This window comes from Plasmodium falciparum (genome assembly GCF_000002765.6).
Source record: "Plasmodium falciparum 3D7 genome assembly, chromosome: 7".
Taxonomy (NCBI): Eukaryota; Apicomplexa; class Aconoidasida; order Haemosporida; family Plasmodiidae; genus Plasmodium; species Plasmodium falciparum.
The window spans coordinates 373,517-397,500 of NC_004328.3; the positions used below are offsets into that span (position 1 = coordinate 373,517).

Genomic DNA, 23,984 nt, shown 5'->3' on the forward strand with positions numbered 1-23,984 from the left:
TTATAAATTGGGTGATTCCCATTCATATTTATTTTTTTTATAGAGAAATAAAAAAAAAAAAAAAAAAAAAAAAAACATCCATATAATAAAACATTTATGACATAAAATCTTAAATGATGCAATTTTATAAATAAGTATATTTAAAATTGTCATGATTTTAAAACGGAGAAATAATTAAAAAAAAAAAAAAAAAAAAAAAAAAAAAAAATATATATATATAATATATATTGTAAATATATATATAATATATTATGCATATTCCTTTTTATTTATTCTTCGCCTATATATATGTACCTCAGTAGACCCTTAAAAAAAAATAGGCATATTTTATATATATATATATATATACCATCAAAAAAAAATAAAGTTTTTTTTAATAAATATTATTATATTGAATTATATAAATTTTATGGTAATATACAAAAAGGAATGAATAAATAAATAAAAATATATACATATATATATATATATATATATATAATTATATTTAAAAGAAATAAAAAATTGTAAAATAATTAAAAACATTTTTTTTTATGTTAAATAAATATATTATTTCTTTCATGTAATGTTAAAAATTGTATATATATATATAATACAAAATATTTAAAACTTGTAACATTTTTTATACTATTTTCACTCCCCACATAAAAATATATAAGTATATATTATATATATATATATATATATATATATATATATTTATTTATTTATTCATTTATATTTTTTTTATATGTTATATGCTACACAGTTCATGTATGTTTCCACCTTTGAAAGAATATGATAAAAGTTATGTCGGCATTTGTGTTGTTTTGTTTTTATATGTTCTAAGAAATGTTCCCTTTTTTTGTTAATGTTATCGGCAAAAGTGTAGATATCATTATTTGATATGAACTGTTCAGAATATTGAAAAATGGTTGATGCATATGTTGATGGTTTTTCATTTATTTTATATTTTGACGATGATGTTAATCTTATAATATTATTATTATGTTCGTTATTTATAAAATTTTGATTTAATAAAATAGATGAATTTTTAATTTTCTTTTCTGAAGATTTATTTTTTTTATTTTTATGATAAATATACATTTCATACCAATCATTATCTTGTAATTCATTTATATTAATAGATGTTTTAATAAAATTGTTATGTTTAATACCTTGTATTATATATGAAAAATCCAAACTAGGCTTGTAGCTTAATATTTTTTCTATAGGTATTAATTTTTTATTTACAATATGTGATAATGTAGTATAATCTTCTTTTTCTATATTTGAATTAATAACCATGTTTTTTTTCTTCTCTTCTAAATATTCTACAAACATATCACCCTTTAAGTTTTTCGATTTCTTTTTATAATTATAAAAAGCATCAAATTCGATATGTAAATTATTAATATATTTAATAATATTATTTAATTTAGGTATATTTTTGTCTTCATCCTTTTTTCCAACTTTGTTGTAACCGCATGTGCATCCCTTTTCGTTCAGATATTCTTTGACTAGTCTGTAGTTCATTTCGAAATTTGTCAGATCCTATCACGAAAATAAAATAAAATAAAATAAAATAAAATATATACACAATGTATATATGTATATATGTATATATGTATATATGTATGTATGTATATACATATATATATATATATATGTATGTATTTATTTTTATACACATATATCCTATAATATTTACATATATATCTAAAATAATAATTCCTATTCCTATTCCTATATTTTTTTTTATTTTTTATTTTTTTTATTTTTTTTTTTTTTTTTTTTATTTTTTTTATTTTTTATTTTTTTTTTTTTTTTTTCTTTGTACACTAAGTATATGGATTTGTAAAGGGTTGTCCTCATCACAATGTGCTATATTATCATAAAAGAATTTATTATTATTTATATCAAAGAAATCCACGTGTATATTTTTATTCTCCTTTTCTTTTAATTCTTCTTCTTCTACATCTCTTTCCAAATATGATATATCGGAGAATAGGGACTGTATCCATATCCAGAAAACAGCTCTCAATTGTTCATATGGAAAGAAGAATTTTCCGTTTTTATATATATGAACAATATTATTATATAAAGATATATTATTTAGAATAAAAAATTCATTGATATTTATTTTCTCTTCTAATATATCTAAATTGACATCTTCAAAAAATTCTGATGATTTATAATTATCTGTCGTCACATCCTTTTTATTATTTGAATGTGATAATGAGGTAGGAGTCCTTTTTTTTGTCATATTAATATGAGACATATTATTATTATTATTATCATCATCATTTTTGATATTATTACTTCCTGTAATATTTGTAATGATAAGATTATTTTCTTTTTCATTATCTATAGATATATTAAATAAAAAATTATTTTCCAAATTAATTTTTTTAATTTTCCTTTGAATTCCCCATTTATCAAGTATACTCTCGGTATTTCTAATATTTTGTTTATAATTAGTTATATGTATAATACCATTATGTGGTTGTATATATGCTGTAACAATGTCATTGAATTCACAAAACAACTTTATCCTTGTAAGATCTATATGTTCTAAATAAAATAGCTCTTTCTGTATTTTATTATATATTTGTATTAATTTATTACAATTTTTATTAATATTTTTGATTATTTCTTTTATATATAACTTATGAGTATCTTCATCTAAATATATATCATCTTCTTCTAAGGAAGAATAAATATTATTATAATAGGAAGTAAGAAATTCTTCTTGATATATAGAATAATCATAATGTATATAATCTATTAATGTTATGAAATTATCCTTTATGTTATCTATATCATCAGAATTATATATATAATCTTTATCAACATTATTAGGTGCCTTGCATTTATCAACAACATAATTTTCTCTACTCACAGAATTATCCTTCCTATTATTATTAGTATGATCATCACACATGGACTTATTATCTATTTTATTATTCTGTTTAGCAATTAGTTTATTGTCGACTTTCCTTTTATTATCCATACGATATTTTTCTTTTTTTCTTTTTTTCTTTTTTTTTTTCAGGGATTGTAAAAAGTTATAAAAATATTTGTATTGAAACATTTCAATATCGTATGGCTTATTATATAGTAAGTTCATAGCTTCATTAATATAATGATAAAAATGATAATATTCTTTATCACGCTCTTCGTTTTGTTTTTCTACATCTTTTTTTTTTGTTTTCATCATCATATTATTATTATTATTATTATTATTATTATTATTATTATCAGTATCATTATTATTATGTATATTTCTAAAGAATTCTTCATAATAAATTTGTCTTTTGTCATATTGTTCAAATAAACTTGTACTATCTATTAAAAAACCTATGCATAATAATAATTCTTTTGTATTTTGAAAGTTGCATTTTAATAATTGATATAATCTGGGATATTCAAAATATTCTAATAATAATATAACTAACGGAGATATTAAATTAAAGTCATCAAAATAGGTTGTATCGTCATCAAGACTTTCATATAAATAATCTTCATCATCACTAAATAGATTATCCTTATCATTATTATCATCATCATTATTTTCATCATTATTATCATCATTATTATCATTATTATTTATATTTCTCCTACTTTTATCCACATTTATTATATACTTCTCTTCCATTTTTGTTATTTCTTTTTTTATATAATCATTATAGCTAGGTTTAAATCTTCTGGTAAATTCAAAAAAATACAATAAACATAAGTCATTTATTAAAAAGTTATATCTTATTATTACTTTCCTTCTTTTAACCTTTTTATCATTCTTTCCTCTTCTCAGTATTTCAGCTGATATGTAGTCTATACCAAAAAATGCAAAGACTTCACACACATGTTCTAGGCTCTCTTTAATAGTTATGTTCATACTCGCACAAAAATTGATAAAAATATTAATATATACATATATATATAAATATATAATATCCTATATTTCACATATATATTATACTATATTCTAAAAAAAAAAAAAAAAAATGTTCAATTTATACTCTATATATATTCCTCTATATATTTACATTTTTTCCCTCATATTAATTTTTACAATATGCATGTATTTATTTCGTGCGTTATCAATTCAAAAAAAAAAAAAAAAAAAATACCTAGTAATTTAAAGGTAAAAAATAATATGTATTCAGTGAGAAAAAAAAAAAATAAAAAAAATAAAATAAAATAAAAAATAAAATAAAAAAAAAATAATAAATAAAAAAAAATAATAGATGAATAGAAATATTATGTATTAACTACATTTTTTACAAAGAAAGAAAAATAAAATATATATATATATTTCTCAACGATATTACATATATATATATATATATATATATATATTATTATTATTATTATTTTATTTTTTTAATATTATAGTATTATTTATAAATATTTATATTTAAATATAATTTCTTTTTCAATTTCATATATTCTATATATAATATATATAATTATATGTTTTTACAAAACTGTATAAAAGGGACAAACATAATATAACGATGGACTGTGTTTTAATGTCTGCAGGATCTGATGCTGTAAGAATTTATGCAACTATTTAATACGACCACTATATATATATATATATATATATATATATATATATATATATATATTTATATTTATGTTTGTATTTATTTATTTATTCATGTATATATCTCCTCTTCTTTTTTCTTAACAATCCAACATTTTACATGTTTACTCCCTCTTAGAGGATCTATCGATGCACGTTTATTAAAAAGGAAGCAGTGAAAAAAGTTATTTACAGAAAATATTACAGACATAAAAAAATTGATACGAAAATAAGGAAATTAAGAGTATCTAATGAAATTAAGTTTACAAAAAAATTAGCTAGTTTAAATATTGATGTTCCATATATTTATTTTGTCGATGCTAAAGAAAAAAGTTTATATTTCGAGTATGTGAAAGGATGTACCATAAATTTTATATTAAAAAATTTAAAAGAATATGAACCTAAAATACCTATTTGTGTAGGTATGGTGTTAGCAAAAATACATAATGGTAATATAATACATGGAGATTATACTACGTCAAATTTAATTTTAAGAAATTCTTTTATTCAACAAAATAATCTATTAGACCTAAAGAATAATAATTCTCCATATAATTTTAGTGACTTGGAAAATGTCAAATTGTGTGTTATAGATTTCGGATTATCCTTTTTATCCTCATCAATAGAAGTGAGGAAAAAATATGCACAAAAATATACATAAAAATATACATATATATATATATATATATATATATAATAACAAGTTATTATATTATTCATATATTAATTATGCAGGATAAAGCTGTCGATTTGTTTGTTCTCCTAAAAACCATCAAAAGTTTTCATAGTGAATTTCCCTCCTTGGTAATAGCATAACCCATACGAATGATATAATATATATTAATATGTTATTTTTGGTGGCATTATATGCATATAAATATTTGAATAACACATTAAATAAATAAATAAATAAATATATATATATATTATAATATATTATTTTAATTTTTTTTTTTTTTTTTTTTTTTTTTTTTTTTTTTCTTGGATTATATATAATTAGGAGGAGGATATTCTTGAAGGATACAAAATGAAGTCTGACAATGTTAACGACATATTTACAAAATTAGAAATAGGTATGTTTTTAAAATTAACATATTAAATAAATAAATAAATATATATATATATATATATATATATATGTGTATTTTTTTTTTTTTTTTTTTTTTTTTTTATCTTTTTAGTTAAACAAAGGGGAAGAAAAAGACCTATGGTTGGATGATCATTTATTTTTTAAAAGTATATATATATATATATATATATATATATAATATATAGTTTAAAGAAAACAAGAGTGTCTTTGTTTTGTTTTTTAAAGAATTAAATTTAATACTTTAAGACATAAATGTTTTAATAATAATATATATGTTACATTTTTTATGTTTTTAAAACTTTACATCATAATATACATATATATATATATATATATATATATATATATTTATTTATTTATTTATTTATTTATTTATTCATTTTAATTTTTTTATGATGAACTTTCTTTTGTTTTTATAAAAAGAGAAAAAAATTAAAATATCAATGTATTTTTTTTTTTTTTTTTTTTGTTAACTCTTTAATATTATATAAATAATATTTATTTTTTTTGGTTTTTAAAGGAGGTTTTGATTCATTTGATCATTCTATAAATATTAGAAAAAATAAACATATATTTTTAAATGTTGCCTTGATATATTTTTAGATATATGGATTAATAAGAATATTCATATTCTTATTAAAAATAAAAAGGTGATGACATTTTTTCCTTTATGAAGGAATAATTATACTTGGAAAAATATGCAAATGTGTGTTACATGAGCATATTATATATAATAAATATATAAATATAATATATAATATGTTGAGTGAAAAATTTTAAGAAAAAATAATAAATATTTCTTCATATATATATATATATTGTGATATATATATGTGATAATTTTTTCTTTTTCAAATTCTTCAAAATAATATAATATATTATATTATATTATATCATATTATATATTACATCATATTATATATATGTATAATAAATGTATTAATAATAAAAAGTGGTTAATATTTGTAAAAAGAAAATATAATATTTTAAAAATATATAAATATAATGTAATATATGAAATTATGTTATATAATATTTATAAGTTTACGCATGCATATAATTATTAATAGGTACTTTTTTTTTTATATATGGGAATTTCCTTATAAGATCTTTCATATATATAATATTTTAAAGGGGTAAAAAAAAAAATATATATAATAATAACAAATAAATAAATAAAGGAAAACAATACAATACAATATAATATAATTAATTTTATGTATATATTAAGAAATATCTTAAAAAAAAAAAAAAAAAATCTGTTTCATATAAAGAATATATAATATTTATAAAACGATGTTATTCTTATAAAAAAAAAAAAAGAAAAAAAAAAATAAAAAATAAAAGGATACCCCACCTAGTCAAAAATAAATAATATTATATGTATTAAAATAATATTATGGGTAATTTAATATTATATATATATATATATATATATATAATTTAAGTTTTTGTAGATTATATATAATATATAATATATTATATATTATATATATATATATAAATATATATTGAAGGTGTTTTAAAAAAAAAAAAAAAGCCCCGCGGAAAGGGGCCATTGGATATATATTTAGTATTCCATAGTATATAGTTAAATATAATAATATTATAGTAAATTTTTGCATGAATTTAAAGAAAAAAAAAAAAAAAATAACAAAAAGGAGTATTATATAAATATAACAAAATAATAAATACTATACCTATATATATATATATATATATATACATATATATAAATATATAAATATATAAATATATTTATATAAAAATAATATTTTATATATAATATTATATTTTTATAATATCTTTTTTTTTTTAAATATCATCTTTGTTTCTTTCTTTCTTTCTTTCTTTCTTTCTTTTTTTTTTTTTTTGATTTATATATTATTTTATTTTGTATTTACAAAATATAATAAAATAATTTCATGTTTAGCAAAAATTTTAAATAAAAAATAATAATATAAAATAAAAAGCATCATTTAATATAAAATAATAAAATTAAAATAAAATAAGATAATTACCAAAAATAATAAAAAAAATTAAAAAGTATTAAAAAATATATATCATATATAAATATATAAATTTTAACAACGTGAGAAATTAAGAAAAAAATTATATTTATATAAATAATATAATATTTAATATATATCTCATATAATATTATATATATATATATATATATATATATATTTTTTAAAAAAAAAGAAAAAATAAGTTTATTTTTACCTTTTAATAAAAACATATTTTTAGATATACATAAAAATTTTTATATTATTTTATTGGTATATATATATATATATATATATATAATAATATATATATAATAAAATATATAAATATTTACATAAATATTTTACTTTAAAAAGAAATTTTCCTTTTTTATTATATTTTTTTTCTTCCCACATTTCGAATAAAATGTCAACGGAAACATTCGCATTTAACGCCGACATCAGGCAGTTGATGAGTTTGATTATCAACACTTTTTACAGTAACAAAGAAATATTTTTAAGAGAATTGATTAGTAATGCTAGTGATGCCTTAGATAAAATAAGATATGAATCAATTACAGATACTCAAAAATTATCTGCTGAGCCTGAATTTTTTATTCGTATCATTCCTGACAAAACCAACAATACATTAACTATTGAAGATTCAGGTATTGGTATGACAAAAAATGATTTAATTAATAACCTTGGTACTATTGCAAGATCAGGAACCAAAGCTTTTATGGAAGCCATACAAGCCAGTGGAGATATATCTATGATTGGTCAATTTGGTGTTGGTTTTTATTCAGCCTATTTAGTTGCTGATCATGTTGTTGTTATCTCCAAAAATAATGATGATGAACAATATGTTTGGGAATCTGCTGCAGGAGGTTCCTTCACAGTTACTAAGGATGAAACCAATGAAAAACTTGGAAGAGGTACGAAAATTATTCTTCATTTAAAAGAAGATCAATTAGAATATCTTGAAGAAAAACGTATCAAAGATTTAGTTAAGAAACACTCTGAATTTATCTCTTTCCCAATCAAGTTATACTGTGAAAGGCAAAATGAAAAAGAAATCACCGCATCTGAAGAAGAAGAAGGAGAAGGAGAAGGAGAAAGAGAAGGAGAAGAAGAAGAAGAAAAAAAAAAAAAAACAGGCGAAGATAAAAATGCTGATGAAAGTAAAGAAGAAAATGAAGATGAAGAAAAAAAAGAAGATAACGAAGAAGATGATAACAAAACTGATCATCCAAAAGTTGAAGATGTTACCGAAGAATTAGAAAATGCTGAAAAGAAAAAAAAAGAAAAAAGAAAAAAAAAAATACACACAGTTGAACATGAATGGGAAGAATTAAATAAACAAAAACCATTATGGATGAGAAAACCAGAAGAAGTTACAAATGAAGAATATGCAAGCTTCTATAAATCATTAACAAATGATTGGGAAGACCATTTAGCTGTTAAACATTTCTCTGTTGAAGGACAATTAGAATTTAAAGCCTTATTATTTATACCAAAAAGAGCACCTTTTGATATGTTCGAAAATAGAAAAAAAAGAAATAATATCAAATTATATGTAAGAAGAGTTTTTATTATGGATGATTGTGAAGAAATTATTCCAGAATGGTTAAATTTTGTTAAGGGTGTTGTCGATTCAGAAGATTTACCACTTAATATTTCAAGAGAATCATTACAACAAAATAAAATACTTAAGGTTATCAAAAAAAACCTTATCAAAAAATGTTTAGACATGTTCTCAGAATTAGCTGAAAATAAGGAAAACTACAAAAAGTTTTATGAACAATTCAGCAAAAACTTAAAGTTGGGTATCCACGAGGATAACGCAAATCGTACAAAGGTAAAAAGAAGAAAATTAAAAAATAAAATAAATAAATATATACATATATATATATATATATATATATATATATGTTGTGATATATTTATATGTATCAGTTCCGTTTGCTTCTATACATTTTATTAAGCCCTTGTGTTGTGCTGCTCAAAACCAAATTTTAATTACATGTATAAAATATTTTATGCCCAATAAATAAAATGTACATGTTCAGACGATTTGGGAAAATAATATGAAAATTATTAATTTATAAAATTATTTCAAATGTTATATTTGTTATAATTAATACATTCTATAAATTAATATTATTTTCGTCGCTTATCACCTTAGCATGCATTTATTGTTTGTTCCTTTATTAATATATAATAAAAATATATACAATTAATGTTTTTGGACATTTCTTGTATATCTCTTTATTATTATTTATGAATGAATAAATAAGACGGCAATATTTATGACCATGATCATTAAATGCATTGAGTCATAAAAGCGGAACAAAAAATAAAATAAAACAAAATAAATAATAATGATTAGCAAAATGGATATGTATATGGGAATGTGCATATATTAATATGTACATATATATATATGTATATATGTATATATGTATTGATTGATTGATTTGTACATGTTATAATTATTTTTTATTTTTTTTCTTTTTATTTTTTATTTTTTTTCTTTTTATTTTTTATTTTTTTTCTTTTTATTTTTTCTTTTTTGTTTTTTACCTTTCATTTTTTACTTTTTACCTTTTACTTTATATTTTTTACTTTATATTTTTTTTTTAGATCACCGAATTACTCCGATTCCAAACCTCAAAATCAGGAGACGAAATGATCGGATTAAAAGAATACGTAGACAGAATGAAGGAAAACCAAAAGGATATTTACTATATCACCGGTGAATCCATCAATGCTGTTTCTAATTCTCCATTCTTAGAAGCTTTGACCAAAAAAGGATTCGAAGTTATTTATATGGTTGATCCTATTGATGAATATGCAGTACAACAATTAAAAGATTTTGATGGTAAGAAATTGAAATGTTGTACCAAAGAAGGTTTAGATATTGATGATTCAGAAGAAGCCAAAAAAGATTTCGAAACCTTGAAAGCTGAATATGAAGGATTATGCAAAGTTATTAAAGACGTATTACACGAGAAAGTTGAAAAAGTTGTTGTAGGACAAAGAATTACAGATTCTCCATGTGTATTAGTCACATCAGAATTTGGATGGTCCGCAAACATGGAAAGAATTATGAAAGCTCAAGCATTAAGAGATAATTCCATGACTAGCTATATGTTATCCAAAAAAATTATGGAAATCAATGCTCGTCACCCAATTATATCAGCATTAAAACAAAAAGCTGATGCAGATAAATCAGATAAAACCGTTAAAGATTTAATCTGGTTATTATTTGATACCTCTTTATTAACATCTGGTTTTGCTCTTGAAGAACCAACTACCTTTTCTAAAAGAATCCACAGAATGATTAAATTAGGTTTATCAATAGATGAAGAAGAAAACAATGATATCGATTTACCACCTCTTGAAGAAACTGTAGATGCAACCGATTCTAAAATGGAAGAAGTTGACTAAAGGATTTATATAATATATTTATGTACTCACAATGGGGTCTACAAAAAAAAAAAAATAAAGATATATATATATATATATATATATATATATATATATATATATATTATCTTTCATTTTATCATCACCCCAATATACATATATATATTTTTATATTTTTATATATTTATATTTTTCTTTTATTTATCCATAAAAGAAAATTAAATATAAATTTATACCTTTTATTTGAATTACCATTTGTATAAAATATAAAAAAAAAAAAAAAATAATAAAAAGAAGAAAAAACGAAAAAAGTAATATTTAAATAATAAAGATCAATGTACATAATAAAAAAAAAAAAAAAAAAAAAATTAAAAATTAAAAAATTAAACATTGAAATAATTTCATATACACACATATACATACATACATATATATATATATATATATATATATATTTATACATTTATGCATATAAAATATATTAACAACTTATGTGTATTCATATATATTTTTTTACATATGTATTGAAAGACTTTACTGAGACATGAAATATCTTATAACCAAACGTTTATAAATTCTAATTATATGTAAAGCATAATATAGCTTTTGTCTAATTTAATTCCTTAAAACGTATGTATTAAAAATATAGTAAGATGGGGAAATTATAATTTTTTTTTTAAAGGTTTTTCTTTGATACAGTAAAAAAAAAAAATAAAAAAAAATAATAATAATAAAAAAATAAAAAAACAAAAAAAAATAAAATAATTATAAAGATATATATAATTCCTCCCAAATACAAATGATTAAGTTTAAAAATTAATAAATAAATCAAAAAAAAATTTAATAATAATTGTATTATTTTAAGTGTAGTTAATTCATCAAATAAGGTAGCATTATGTAAGTACAAATATATAGGTACATATATATATATATATGTATATATATATATATATTATTTTTTTATTTTTTTTTTTTTTTTGGAACACCTGTTATTCATTTTTCTCATTTGATAATATACTTTCATTTTGTTTCCTTAATATTTCTTTTAAATCATTAATCAAGGCATTTTCTCTATTGGCTCTCTCTTCATAATTATACATAGCCAATGCTCTTTGTTCTTCTGCACTATATACTTGGTTTTCTTTTCTCATACGAATAGCGTTCATTCTTTTATGCCTTGAACCACTCATAACGTAACCAAGGCTTTCAAAATTTTCGATAGCTTCAGCAGATAAACCAACTTCTCCTCTTCTTGGTATTCTCTTACCTTTTTGAACAAACTGAGCTATTGCTTGTCCTTCTCCAGGCATCATGGCAACACCATAATCTATTTGTTTTGTAGCTAGCTTTACATTTACATCTAATGGTTTAGGACCTATACTTTCATTGTCTGATGAATTATCTGATTCGATATCATTTATTTCGTCATCCCTATTATATGTATAATTTTTATCATCAATATTATTTTCTGTATATTCTTCATCATCTATTTTTTCTTTTCTTTTAATTTTTTCCTTTTCCTTTATTTTCTTCTTCTCTTTATATTTATTTGAATCTTCTTTACTATTTTGACTGATGTCACTTAAATGGTTATTATTTTTCTTTATTAACTTTTTATTATTATTAACCTCTTTTTCTTCTTCTTCGTCTTCTTTTAATTTATGATTATTTATCAAATATTTATTATTATCTAATGAGTCATATCCTTCGCATAGAAAGGATAAGGATGTTGCTGAAGTAGAGGATCCTTCTTCATTTGAGGATTCATCAGATTCGTTTTTTGTTTTATTTCTATTGTAAGTATCTGAAGACGATTCTTCCGAATGATGTTTATTTTTTTTGTCTTTTTCTTTCTTTTTCTTTTCTTTTTTTTTATGCTTTCTTCTATCTTTTGATTTATGTTCTTTTTTCTTCTTTCTATGGGATTCATCTTTGGATTCATCTTTGGATTCATCTTTGGATTTGTTTTTGGATTTTTCTTTGTATTTGTCTTTGTATTTGTCTTTGGATTTATCTTTGTATTTGTCTTTGTATTTGTCTTTGGATTTATCTTTGGATTTGTCTTTGTATTTGTCTTTGTATTTGTCTTTGTATTTGTCTTTGTATTTGTCTTTGTCTTTGGATTTACGTTTTTCATTATGTTTGTGTTTGTGTTTGTGTTTATGTTTTTTTTCTTCTTCACGCTTTTTTTTTTTATCTATATCTTTTTTGACTTTTTCAACACTGCGACTTGAACTTTTATTAGAACTTTTTTCATCAGATGTGCACGACAGGGAAATGGATTCAGAATCATCTGATGATGAGCGATGATTTTTTCGTTTTTCCTTTTTTTCTTTTTTGTCCCTATGTTTTGATTCATTTTCTGATTTTACCTCTTTTTCATCCTCTTCGGAGAGACTAACAAAATTTTCCCACGTTGTTGGAGATAGAGAACTAGACTTTCTAAATATTTTATTTTCATCAAAAGGTAAACTAAATCTATAATCATTTTTTTTTTGTAACCAATTTGTGTAATTATTCCATGATTCTTTTGTAGTATGATATCCTAAAGGTACTCTATGATATTTTTTATCGATTCTTTCTTTTGTTATATTGTTATATAAATATTTTGAATATTTATCTATATCTATTTGATTATAATGATGTATATGATCACTGTGCTTTTTCATCTGTTTATTATTTAAATCGTCATCATGATAATATTTAAATTTACGACGATCATTATTATTATTATTATTATTATTATTATATTTAGATTGTGTATGCTTATCATATTTATATGATTTTTTTAATTTACTTCTTTTATAAGATGAATTATCATTATACGAATCATACGAGCGACTCTTCCTATGATTCTTATTATTACTATTATAACTTTTACGAATACTATTACGAGTACTATTACTATTACTTTTACGAGTACTATTACTATTACTTTTACGAATACTATTACTATCACCTTTAATTATAATATTACTTCTCTTTTTTTTTTTTTTTTTCTTCTCTTCATTCAAACTAGAACTCGATGAATAGCTATACGATCTTCTTTTTCTATTAATATTATTTCTCCTTTTATCCTTATGGTAATCCATATAACTATTATTACTCGATGAATGTTTTCCTTTTCTTTTGTAATGACTATATCCTCTTTTATTATTAAGACTATTATTGTCACTATCCATACTTTTACTTGGATAATATTTTTTATCATTATATTTTATACTATTATTTTTTGAATAGCTATTACTTGTACTTTTTTTATTATTCTTATTTTTTTTTTTTTTGAAATATTTATTATCATGTCCTTCATCATTTTTCGATTCACATATCAAATTATTTTTATTTTTGAAATATTTATTATCATGTCCTTCATCATCTTCCGACTCATCGCCATCATAAATTTTATGTTCTCTTTTATATTTTTCTAATCTTTTTTTAATTTCTTCTCTAGTTTTTTCTCTATCACTCATTTTAGCTAGTTGGACAATTTCATTTTTATTCATACTGTCATTTTGTTTAGAAACACTACTTTTCCACATTTTTAATTTCTCTTTAAGTTCCAAGTGTTTTTTGTCGACATCTTTTACTTCTTTTTCCTCTACATTTTCTTCCCTTTCGTCATTTTTATGGCTAGCTGCTAAGGATTCTTTTTTTTCTTCTGAAATATATTCATCGTTTTTCGAAGAATATGATTCCTCTTCTTTTATATCCGACACATCACTAATCATTGAAGTTAATAAAAACTTTATACATGAAATTATTTATTCTATTTTTTCTCAAAATTAAATAAATATACATACATAAATAAAAATGAAATATTATATATATATATATATATGTATATGTTATGTATATGTATGTATATTTATTTATATATATATATATATATATTTTTTATTTTTTGTATTTTATAATATATTATAATTTTATATAATAAAAATATACATTTATATTAATATTATAATAATTACTATTTTTTATATTTTAAATAACAATTTTAATATATATTTTAAACAATATATTTTTTATAAAATGACAATATAACAAACAAAAAAAAAAAAAAAAAAAAAAAAAAAAAAATTATAAAATAAAAAATTTCACTTCATAAGATAAATACATCTTTTAAAACATCAGAAATTTTTTTATTAATCTCTTCCCTTTTTTGTAATAATATATTTTTTATATTTATAAAACAATATAGATTATTATTTTTCATTATTTTCCTACTTCAGATATATATATATATATATATTATATATATAATTTTTATTATATATATATTTTTTTTTTATTCTTTTAAAAACCTTGTTCTATTTTTATAATATCTTATAATTCTAAATGTATACATATTTCAAAAAAGAAATATATAATATATATATATATATATATATATATATGTATATTACCAGACGTATAAATTTTTTTCTTATAAAAATAAATTATACATATATATTTATTTTTTTTATATTAATTGTAATATAAATATATTAATGACTATCTTATTCAATTTTATTATTATTTTTTTTTAATAATTAATTAAAAAATGTGTCGTCAAAAATATAAGCAACGTTGTAAATATGTGAAACTAAAACATAAATATGCTTTTACAACGTAAAAAAAAAAAAAATAAAAAAAAAATAATAATAATTATTATTATGATAAATAACAAAATACAATAAAATAATATCAAATAAAATCAAATAAAATCAAATAATATCAAATAATATCAAATAAAATCAAGTAAAATCAAAATTTTGTGAACTTTTATATATTGTCAAATATATATTTTCTGTACAAATACAATTAATACTTTTTTTAAAAAAAAAAACAATTCATAAAAATTTTAACCTTTTTTTTGATAGCGTACTTATTTATAACCTTATATAGGTGGTACCTTGTCAATATATTTCTTTTGTTCAATAGGAATATCACAAGGAACAGGTATGATCACGTTTTCGTAAACGATGTATGGTTTTTCCACACAACAATCCACATAAATAATATTATCAGTGTATTTTATAACTGGTATTATTTTTTTTCTTATCGGTATTATTTTAAAATGATCACGAAACTTTAATATAGGAACTTCAATAGGAATAACTACTGGTTTTGGTACCATATATGTATAGTCAACATTAACATTTTCTTTTAAATGACTTACTACTTCGATATTTTTTTCTAACTTTGGTATATACACCGTTTCTATTTTTGGTGTTACATCTTCATTTTCGTTAAATAAATTAAAATGAACAATATTATTTTTATTTACAACACCACATTCATTTTCTTTCTTCTTATTATTAATCATATTTAAAATATGCAAATTTTTTAATTTTGTCATATACTCATTTTTCATTTTTACTTTTTTATCTTTCTTGTTCTTAAAATCTTCATAAAGTTTCACAAGATGGGTATCACCCTTATGAACATAATTTTTAATTTCCTCAACTAATTCGACTGGTTTGTAAAAGGCATTAATTTTCATTTTGTTTTCCATATTATCACAATGAATTATTTTTTTTGTTATAGGTTTTATCACACTGACATGTAAATCGTTCTCTTTTTTAATGACTCCATCACATTGGTTAATTTCAATATTCCCAACATTCTAATAATCATAATTCAAAAAAAAAAAAAAAAAAAAAATAAATAAATAAATAAATATTATATATGAAAATATTATATATATATATATATATATATATCCACCCTTTTATGTTAATTTATATAAATTTTTTTTACATTTATTTTGTTGTCTTGATAAAGCTCCATTACAACAGAATGGTATTTTTTTATTTTAAAGAAAAAAAAAAAAAAAAAAAAGATATGTTTGGATTTAATAAAATTAAATATGTATTCCTATTTATTATTATTTCTTTTTTATTTTATGTATGTATTAATGTTTGTATAAAAGAGAAATTTTGTCTATTGTTATTATCATAAAGTTCAAGGCAAAAAGAGTACCTGTATTTATAATTTAAAGATATATATAAATAAAATATTTTTATGTCTTATAATATAAATAAAACATTTTTCTATATAAACCTTCAAACGGAAATATTATATGTATGTTTGACGTAATTTCAATGATTGTCAATATACATTTTAACAAAATAAAAAAACAAATTAAAGACACAATGATATATACATAAATAAATAAATAAATAAATAAATAAATATATATATATATATATATATATATATATAGATCGAAGTACAGATAGAATGAAAATAATTCATTAAGGTTATTTAAAATTTTTTTTAGCGTTTACACATTTAATTTTTTACAATATAAAAGAAAATAAAAAATATATACATATATAATATATATATATATATATATATATATATATATATATATGTATGTATTTTTTTTTTTTTTTTCCCTGTACTGTTCAGGAAAAACAATCCAATGTTGTTTCTTTTTAATTTTTTTTTTTTTTTTTTTTTTTTTTTTTGGCTATTTGAATTAACATTATAGCTACTTTAAAGTTTATAAATATTTAAATAAAAAAAATTTACACTTAAAACAGAATAAAATTGAATAAATCTACAAATGTAAATTAAAATAACAAATATATTCCTATATATAATACAATATAAAAATAGTTTCAAAAAATATACAAAAAAAAGGTATATATGTATTTATATATATATATATATATATATAAATGCTTATGTTTATTATTACATTTTTTTTTTTTTTTTTTTTTATTTTATAATAATATATATTTAAAAAAAAAATTTGTAACAATACAAAAATAAATACAATGTATATCACATCTTAATGCTTAATATTATATTATTATAATATATACCATATTATATATATATATTTATATATATATATATATATTTTACGTGTAAAAACTGATTACTGGAATTTTAAGCTTTCCTTATTATTTTTCTTAATTGTCGTCATCCTCCGATTCAGTTATATCTTCTTCTTCTTCCTCTTGCTCTTCACTTTCTGCTTCTTTTTCAGCAGCTTCTTCATCCATTTTCCGTAGAAGTTCTGTATCGTGATGATATTTACTCATATGTAAATAACATGGATGACTTGGTAGAAAGTCCTCGAGTATCCAATGGGGTCCTCTTTCCTTTCGTCTTCTATCAAGATATCTTGTAATTGGGTTAGTATTTTCTGCTCTTTCTCTTTCCTTATTAGCTTCTACCCATTCTACTGTAAATCTTTTGGGTTTTATACCAAGGTATGAAATGTGGTGAAATGCAAAAGATAATCCAAAGGCAAATAAAAAATAAGGAATGAACGCTAAAGGAATTGGATACTGAAGTAACCATGCTAATAAAGGTTTATGATCTTTTGCAAATTCTCCATAGACATAAGTATGAAAAACTCCTGCTGGTCTTAATGTCCATCTTTCCCAATCGTACTTATGATTATAATATCTTTGATTTAATCTATATGTTTTGGGTTCACCATTTGGTAAATATTCTCTTGGAGGTGGGTCAGGTATATTTATTCCTAAAGGTTGAGATGCAACGTATCTTCTAAAAATATTTTTACCATTTTCTTTATTTAAATAAAAAAAGATGTTATTACCCTCCTTGCGTAAATTTTGATGTAATAACATTATACTGTTTCAGAAAAATAAAGAATGAAAGTATTTTTAGCTATATATACATATATATATATATATATATATATATATATTTTTATAATGATGACTTTGTTTAAACTGTTTTATAGAAGATACACATATAATATAGGGATATATATATATATATATATATATATATTTTTTTTTAATATGTGTTATTTCCTTTTTGAAGGGGAAAAAAGTTATATATATATATATATATATAAATAACAACTTTTATTATATCTTGCACATTTTTATAGTATAAAAAATTAATCAAAATACATTATATAAATAAAAAAAAAAAAAAAAAAAAGTACTATTTTTATGTGATTTTCAATAATTTCCTTATTCATTTCCCTTAAAATTAATATATTAAAATATATGAAAAAAATTAAAAAATGAATTCGAATAATATTTTTATACTTTACACAAAAATATTTATATTGTCAGTATAAATTATTTTTTTATATTATATATTATTCATCTTTATATTTTTTATTGTGGTATATAATATATATATATATATTATATATATACATACATATTTATTTATGTTACCAATTTTATACAATAATTTATTCTATTTGCACTTGTAAAAAAAAAAAAAAAAATTTATATTTAAATGGAACAAAAGAATATTTAATATTTATATTTTTTTTTTTTTCTTTCTAAATAAATGGAAATAGTGAAAAATGTTTTATTAAAATAATTATGTGTAAATTATATAAAATATTGAGAATAAATTTTCTTGAGTATTAAAAAAATATATATTATATGTATTAACATGGGAAAGATTTCGTTAGATATCAATAAATTTCTGATAAAATATATTTTGGTATGTATCTCTTTGAATATATATAATTAGCTAATGATTATTATTATATATATAACCGTGTGATAATTATAAAAAAAAAAAAAAAAAAAAAAAAAAAAAAACATGTTTGAAATAATGATGAATTATAATAAATATGAATGGAAGATATCTATAATAATTATTTTAAAAAATAAGGGTAATAATTCTTATATAGTTTTCTAAGTTCACATATATTTTTATTTTATTAATAATTATACACACATATAAAATGAATAATTGTGTATAAATAACATATTTTTTTCCTCCATATATATATATAAAAAACGTAACAATATGATAATTTTAAAAATGAAAAGGTATAAAATTCTATATATATATATATATATATTAAAAAAGTAGAATATATAAACCAGTCTACATCATTAATATATTATATAATATAATTAATATTCAAAAAAAAAAAAAAAAATGAGGAATCTTAAAATCCTTGATATATAATATTCATATCCCCAGAAATGTAGAATATAAAAATACGTATACCTTATACTTGTACATCGTACAAAAGATGGTATAATTATATATATATAATTATATGCATTTACATATTATAAATATATATCCCATTTTAATTAATATATATATAAATTTCTCAAAGAAAATATATTTTGTTCGTAGCACATAATTCATTAAATATATAATAATATATAAAATTTAAATATGTGTTTTTTTTTTGTTTTTTTTTTTTATTTATTTACATAAGAAATTGATTTATAAGAAATATGAATTTTTGTGTACTACAAAAAATTATTACTTATATGCATATAAGTACAATACCTAATATATATTATTTTTTCATAAAATAAAATATTATATACATATGTAGAATTTTTTTCTTTTTAAGAAAAAATAATATTATTCTCCTCTTACATACAATAAATAAGGGGGCCAAAATAAAATAAAATAATTAAGTACAATATTATATATAGAATATAAAAATAAAAAAAATATATAAATATATATTACATGAATAATTGCATATTTTTTGATAATTTGATTTTAAAGTTTAATAATATAATATTATATAATATTATATTATATTTTTTATTTATATGTTTTCATTTCTTTTATATATATTATATATATATCTTCTTTATTGTGCTATATTATATATATATATGTTATACATTATATATATATATATATATACATACATGTAGTACCTAATTCGGTCCCGTACAAGTTAGTTTCAATTCATATTTTTATTTTATTTTATTTTATTTTATTTTATTTTATTTATTTTATTTTATTTTATTTTATTTTATTTATTTTATTTTATTTTCATGTACAAAAGGGGAATAATAAAAAATAGTTAAAAAAAATATTATTATTATATATATATTATATATTATATTTATAAGAACACTATATATATATATATATATATATATTTATATATAATTCATCATATATGTTTCTTCTTATTTTATTTATAAAAATACATTTATAAAATATAATTTTATTAGTTTACCAAACTTCAAACTCAACAAGCACATGTGAAAAGAAAATATTATATTTATTTATATATTATATAAGATATATAATTATTATTTATATTATAAATATATATAAAATATATATTATTATATTATATATATATATATAATATTACTTTATTTTAATTTAATTTTAACAACAATAAGTTCTTAATAAGGATATCAAATAAATTTCATGTATATATATCAATCCATCATTAAAAAAAAAAAAAAAAAAAAAATTATATCTTTTAAAAACAATTTCTTTCTGTTTAGAGATCTTAATTTTTTTTTTTTTTTTCTTTTCTTGTATGTATATATAAAAATATTATATTATATCTAATCTTATTACATATTTCTTTATTTTTATATTATTTATTAATATATTTTATAATATATATTATTGTATATAAATATCTCATTTGTGGAATTTATAATATAATTTATTTTATATATATATATTTAATTGTGATATTGAAGAATATATTAAAAAGAAAAAATATACAAAAAGAAAAACAAAAAAATAAACAAAAAAATAAACAAAAAAATAAACAAATACAAATTAAGTTGAATTAAAATATAAAAAATAAAACATGAAAAGAAAATAAAGAAATAAGTGGTATTCAAAAATTGAATAATAAAAAAAAAAAAAAAAAATATATATATAATATATAATATATATATATATATATATATATAAAGAGAAATATATAATTGTATATATTTTTTTAAGATTTAATAGAAATTAATAAATAATATATTAACTATATATATTCATATATTAATTACATATTGATAAGTGTGAAGCGTAGGAAGAATTATACATTTCTGATATTATATATTATACATAAAATAAAAACCGAGTATTTGGTATTATAAATATAAAATATATATATAATATATTTTTTATTTTTTTATTTTTTTTATTTTATGTAGATATTAAAAACAACAAAAACTGTCCCACAAATAATTCAAAAATTAAACAATATTATATATATATATATATATATATATTTTTTTTTTTTTTTATATATTAATAACACGTAGTGTGTTTAGTTATAATTCATTAATATTATTATAATATTACTATAATATCTACATTTATATATATTTATATATACATATATATAAATTTATATATATATATATATCAAATTTTTGGAAAAGATGTCGGTTTTAGGTATAGATATAGGAAATGACAATTCTGTTGTAGCTACTATTAATAAAGGTGCTATAAATGTTGTGAGGAATGACATATCCGAAAGGTTAACCCCGACATTAGTTGGTTTCACCGAAAAAGAAAGATTAATAGGTGATAGTGCTTTATCTAAATTGAAATCTAATTATAAGAATACATGTAGGAATATAAAGAATTTGATAGGTAAAATAGGTACCGATGTAAAAGATGATATAGAAATACATGAAGCATATGGGGATTTAATACCATGTGAATATAATTATTTAGGTTATGAAGTTGAATATAAAAATGAAAAAGTTGTATTTAGTGCTGTTCGTGTTTTATCAGCCTTATTATCACATTTGATTAAAATGGCTGAAAAATATATTGGAAAGGAATGTAAAGAAATTGTCTTATCATATCCTCCAACATTTACAAATTGTCAAAAAGAATGTTTATTAGCTGCAACTAAAATTATTAATGCTAATGTTTTGAGAATTATTAGTGATAATACAGCTGTTGCTCTAGATTATGGAATGTACAGAATGAAAGAATTCAAAGAAGATAATGGATCCTTACTAGTTTTTGTTAACATTGGTTATGCAAATACTTGTGTATGTGTTGCGCGTTTTTTTTCTAATAAATGTGAAATCTTATGTGATATTGCTGATTCAAATTTAGGTGGTAGAAATTTAGATAATGAACTTATTAAATATATTACAAATATATTTGTTAATAATTATAAAATGAATCCATTATATAAAAACAATACTCCGGAATTATGCCCCATGGGTACTGGTAGATTAAATAAGTTTTTAGTAACATCTACAGCATCTGATCAACAAAATGGTATTAATAATAAAGTACGTATTAAATTACAAGAAGTTGCTATAAAAACAAAGAAAGTACTTTCAGCAAATAATGAAGCGTCCATACATGTTGAATGTTTATATGAAGATTTAGATTGTCAAGGTTCCATTAATAGAGAAACCTTTGAAGAATTGTGTTCAAACTTCTTCTTAACAAAATTAAAACATCTTCTAGATACTGCTCTATGTATTAGTAAAGTAAACATACAAGATATACATTCTATTGAAGTTTTGGGTGGATCCACAAGAGTTCCATTTATTCAAAATTTTTTACAACAATATTTTCAGAAACCATTATCTAAGACCCTTATAGCAGATGAATCTATAGCAAGAGGTTGTGTACTATCAGCTGCTATGGTTAGTAAACATTATAAAGTAAAAGAATATGAATGTGTAGAAAAAGTTACACATCCAATTAATGTTGAATGGCATAATATTAATGACGCATCTAAAAGTAATGTAGAAAAATTATATACAAGAGATTCCTTAAAAAAGAAAGTTAAGAAAATTGTTATCCCAGAAAAAGGACACATTAAACTTACAGCTTATTATGAAAATACACCAGATTTACCATCCAATTGTATAAAAGAATTGGGATCATGTATTGTTAAAATAAATGAAAAGAATGATAAAATTGTTGAATCCCACGTTATGACCACCTTTTCAAATTATGATACATTTACATTTTTAGGTGCACAGACAGTAACCAAGTCTGTTATTAAGTCCAAGGATGAAAAAAAAAAAGCAGATGACAAAACGGAGGATAAGGGAGAAAAAAAAGATGCAAAAGATCAAGAACAAAATGATGATAAAGATCAAACAAATGATAATAACATGAATGAGAAAGATACTAATGATAAAAAAGAAAAAAATAATGAAACAAACTCACCAAATAAAACAGAATTAAAAAA

The 23,984-nt window shown here is 19.3% G+C and overlaps 7 protein-coding genes and 1 non-coding gene across 8 annotated transcripts in view; 4 read left to right on the top strand and 4 right to left on the bottom strand.

Annotated features, from left to right (window-relative positions):
- Positions 1-726: 726 nt before the first annotated feature.
- PF3D7_0708200 (conserved Plasmodium protein, unknown function) lies at positions 727-3,877 on the bottom strand (the record flags this gene model as incomplete). Its single annotated transcript, XM_001348960.1, has 2 exons — positions 727-1,533; positions 1,820-3,877. 2 exons carry the CDS (start codon positions 3,875-3,877, stop codon positions 727-729), a joined length of 2,865 nt encoding a protein of 954 aa, XP_001348996.1.
- Positions 3,878-4,514: 637 nt separating this feature from the next.
- On the top strand, positions 4,515-5,789 carry PF3D7_0708300 (EKC/KEOPS complex subunit BUD32; the record flags this gene model as incomplete). The annotated part of the gene is made up of 5 exons (XM_001348961.1): positions 4,515-4,535; positions 4,710-5,198; positions 5,306-5,374; positions 5,571-5,643; positions 5,752-5,789. 5 exons carry the CDS (start codon positions 4,515-4,517, stop codon positions 5,787-5,789), a joined length of 690 nt encoding a protein of 229 aa, XP_001348997.1.
- A 2,286-nt stretch (positions 5,790-8,075) lies between these two features.
- Positions 8,076-11,098, top strand: PF3D7_0708400 (heat shock protein 90; the record flags this gene model as incomplete). Its single annotated transcript, XM_001348962.1, has 2 exons — positions 8,076-9,506; positions 10,292-11,098. 2 exons carry the CDS (start codon positions 8,076-8,078, stop codon positions 11,096-11,098), a joined length of 2,238 nt encoding a protein of 745 aa, XP_001348998.1.
- Positions 9,656-10,003, top strand: PF3D7_0707420. The gene has a single exon (XR_002966616.1). It is a non-coding gene; the product is annotated as a nucleolar RNA snoR36 (small nucleolar RNA).
- Positions 11,099-12,066: 968 nt separating the features above from the next.
- PF3D7_0708500 (heat shock protein 86 family protein) lies at positions 12,067-14,805 on the bottom strand (the record flags this gene model as incomplete). The annotated part of the gene is made up of 1 exon (XM_001348963.1): positions 12,067-14,805. The coding sequence occupies one exon, from the start codon at positions 14,803-14,805 to the stop codon at positions 12,067-12,069; it is 2,739 nt and encodes a 912-aa protein (XP_001348999.1).
- Positions 14,806-15,956: 1,151 nt separating this feature from the next.
- On the bottom strand, positions 15,957-16,849 carry PF3D7_0708600 (inner membrane complex protein 1d, putative; the record flags this gene model as incomplete). The annotated part of the gene is made up of 2 exons (XM_001348964.1): positions 15,957-16,685; positions 16,820-16,849. The coding sequence occupies 2 exons, from the start codon at positions 16,847-16,849 to the stop codon at positions 15,957-15,959; spliced, it is 759 nt and encodes a 252-aa protein (XP_001349000.1).
- Positions 16,850-17,985: 1,136 nt separating this feature from the next.
- PF3D7_0708700 (Cg8 protein) lies at positions 17,986-18,672 on the bottom strand (the record flags this gene model as incomplete). The annotated part of the gene is made up of 1 exon (XM_001348965.1): positions 17,986-18,672. The coding sequence occupies one exon, from the start codon at positions 18,670-18,672 to the stop codon at positions 17,986-17,988; it is 687 nt and encodes a 228-aa protein (XP_001349001.1).
- A 3,522-nt stretch (positions 18,673-22,194) lies between these two features.
- Positions 22,195-23,984, top strand: part of PF3D7_0708800 (heat shock protein 110) — a gene marked incomplete at both ends in the record, with an annotated part of 2,622 nt that continues 832 nt past the window's right edge. Inside the window, one exon of the mRNA XM_001348966.1 lies at positions 22,195-23,984. This exon is cut by the window's right edge and continues 832 nt beyond it. Within this exon, the coding sequence (XP_001349002.1) occupies positions 22,195-23,984 (1,790 nt within the window).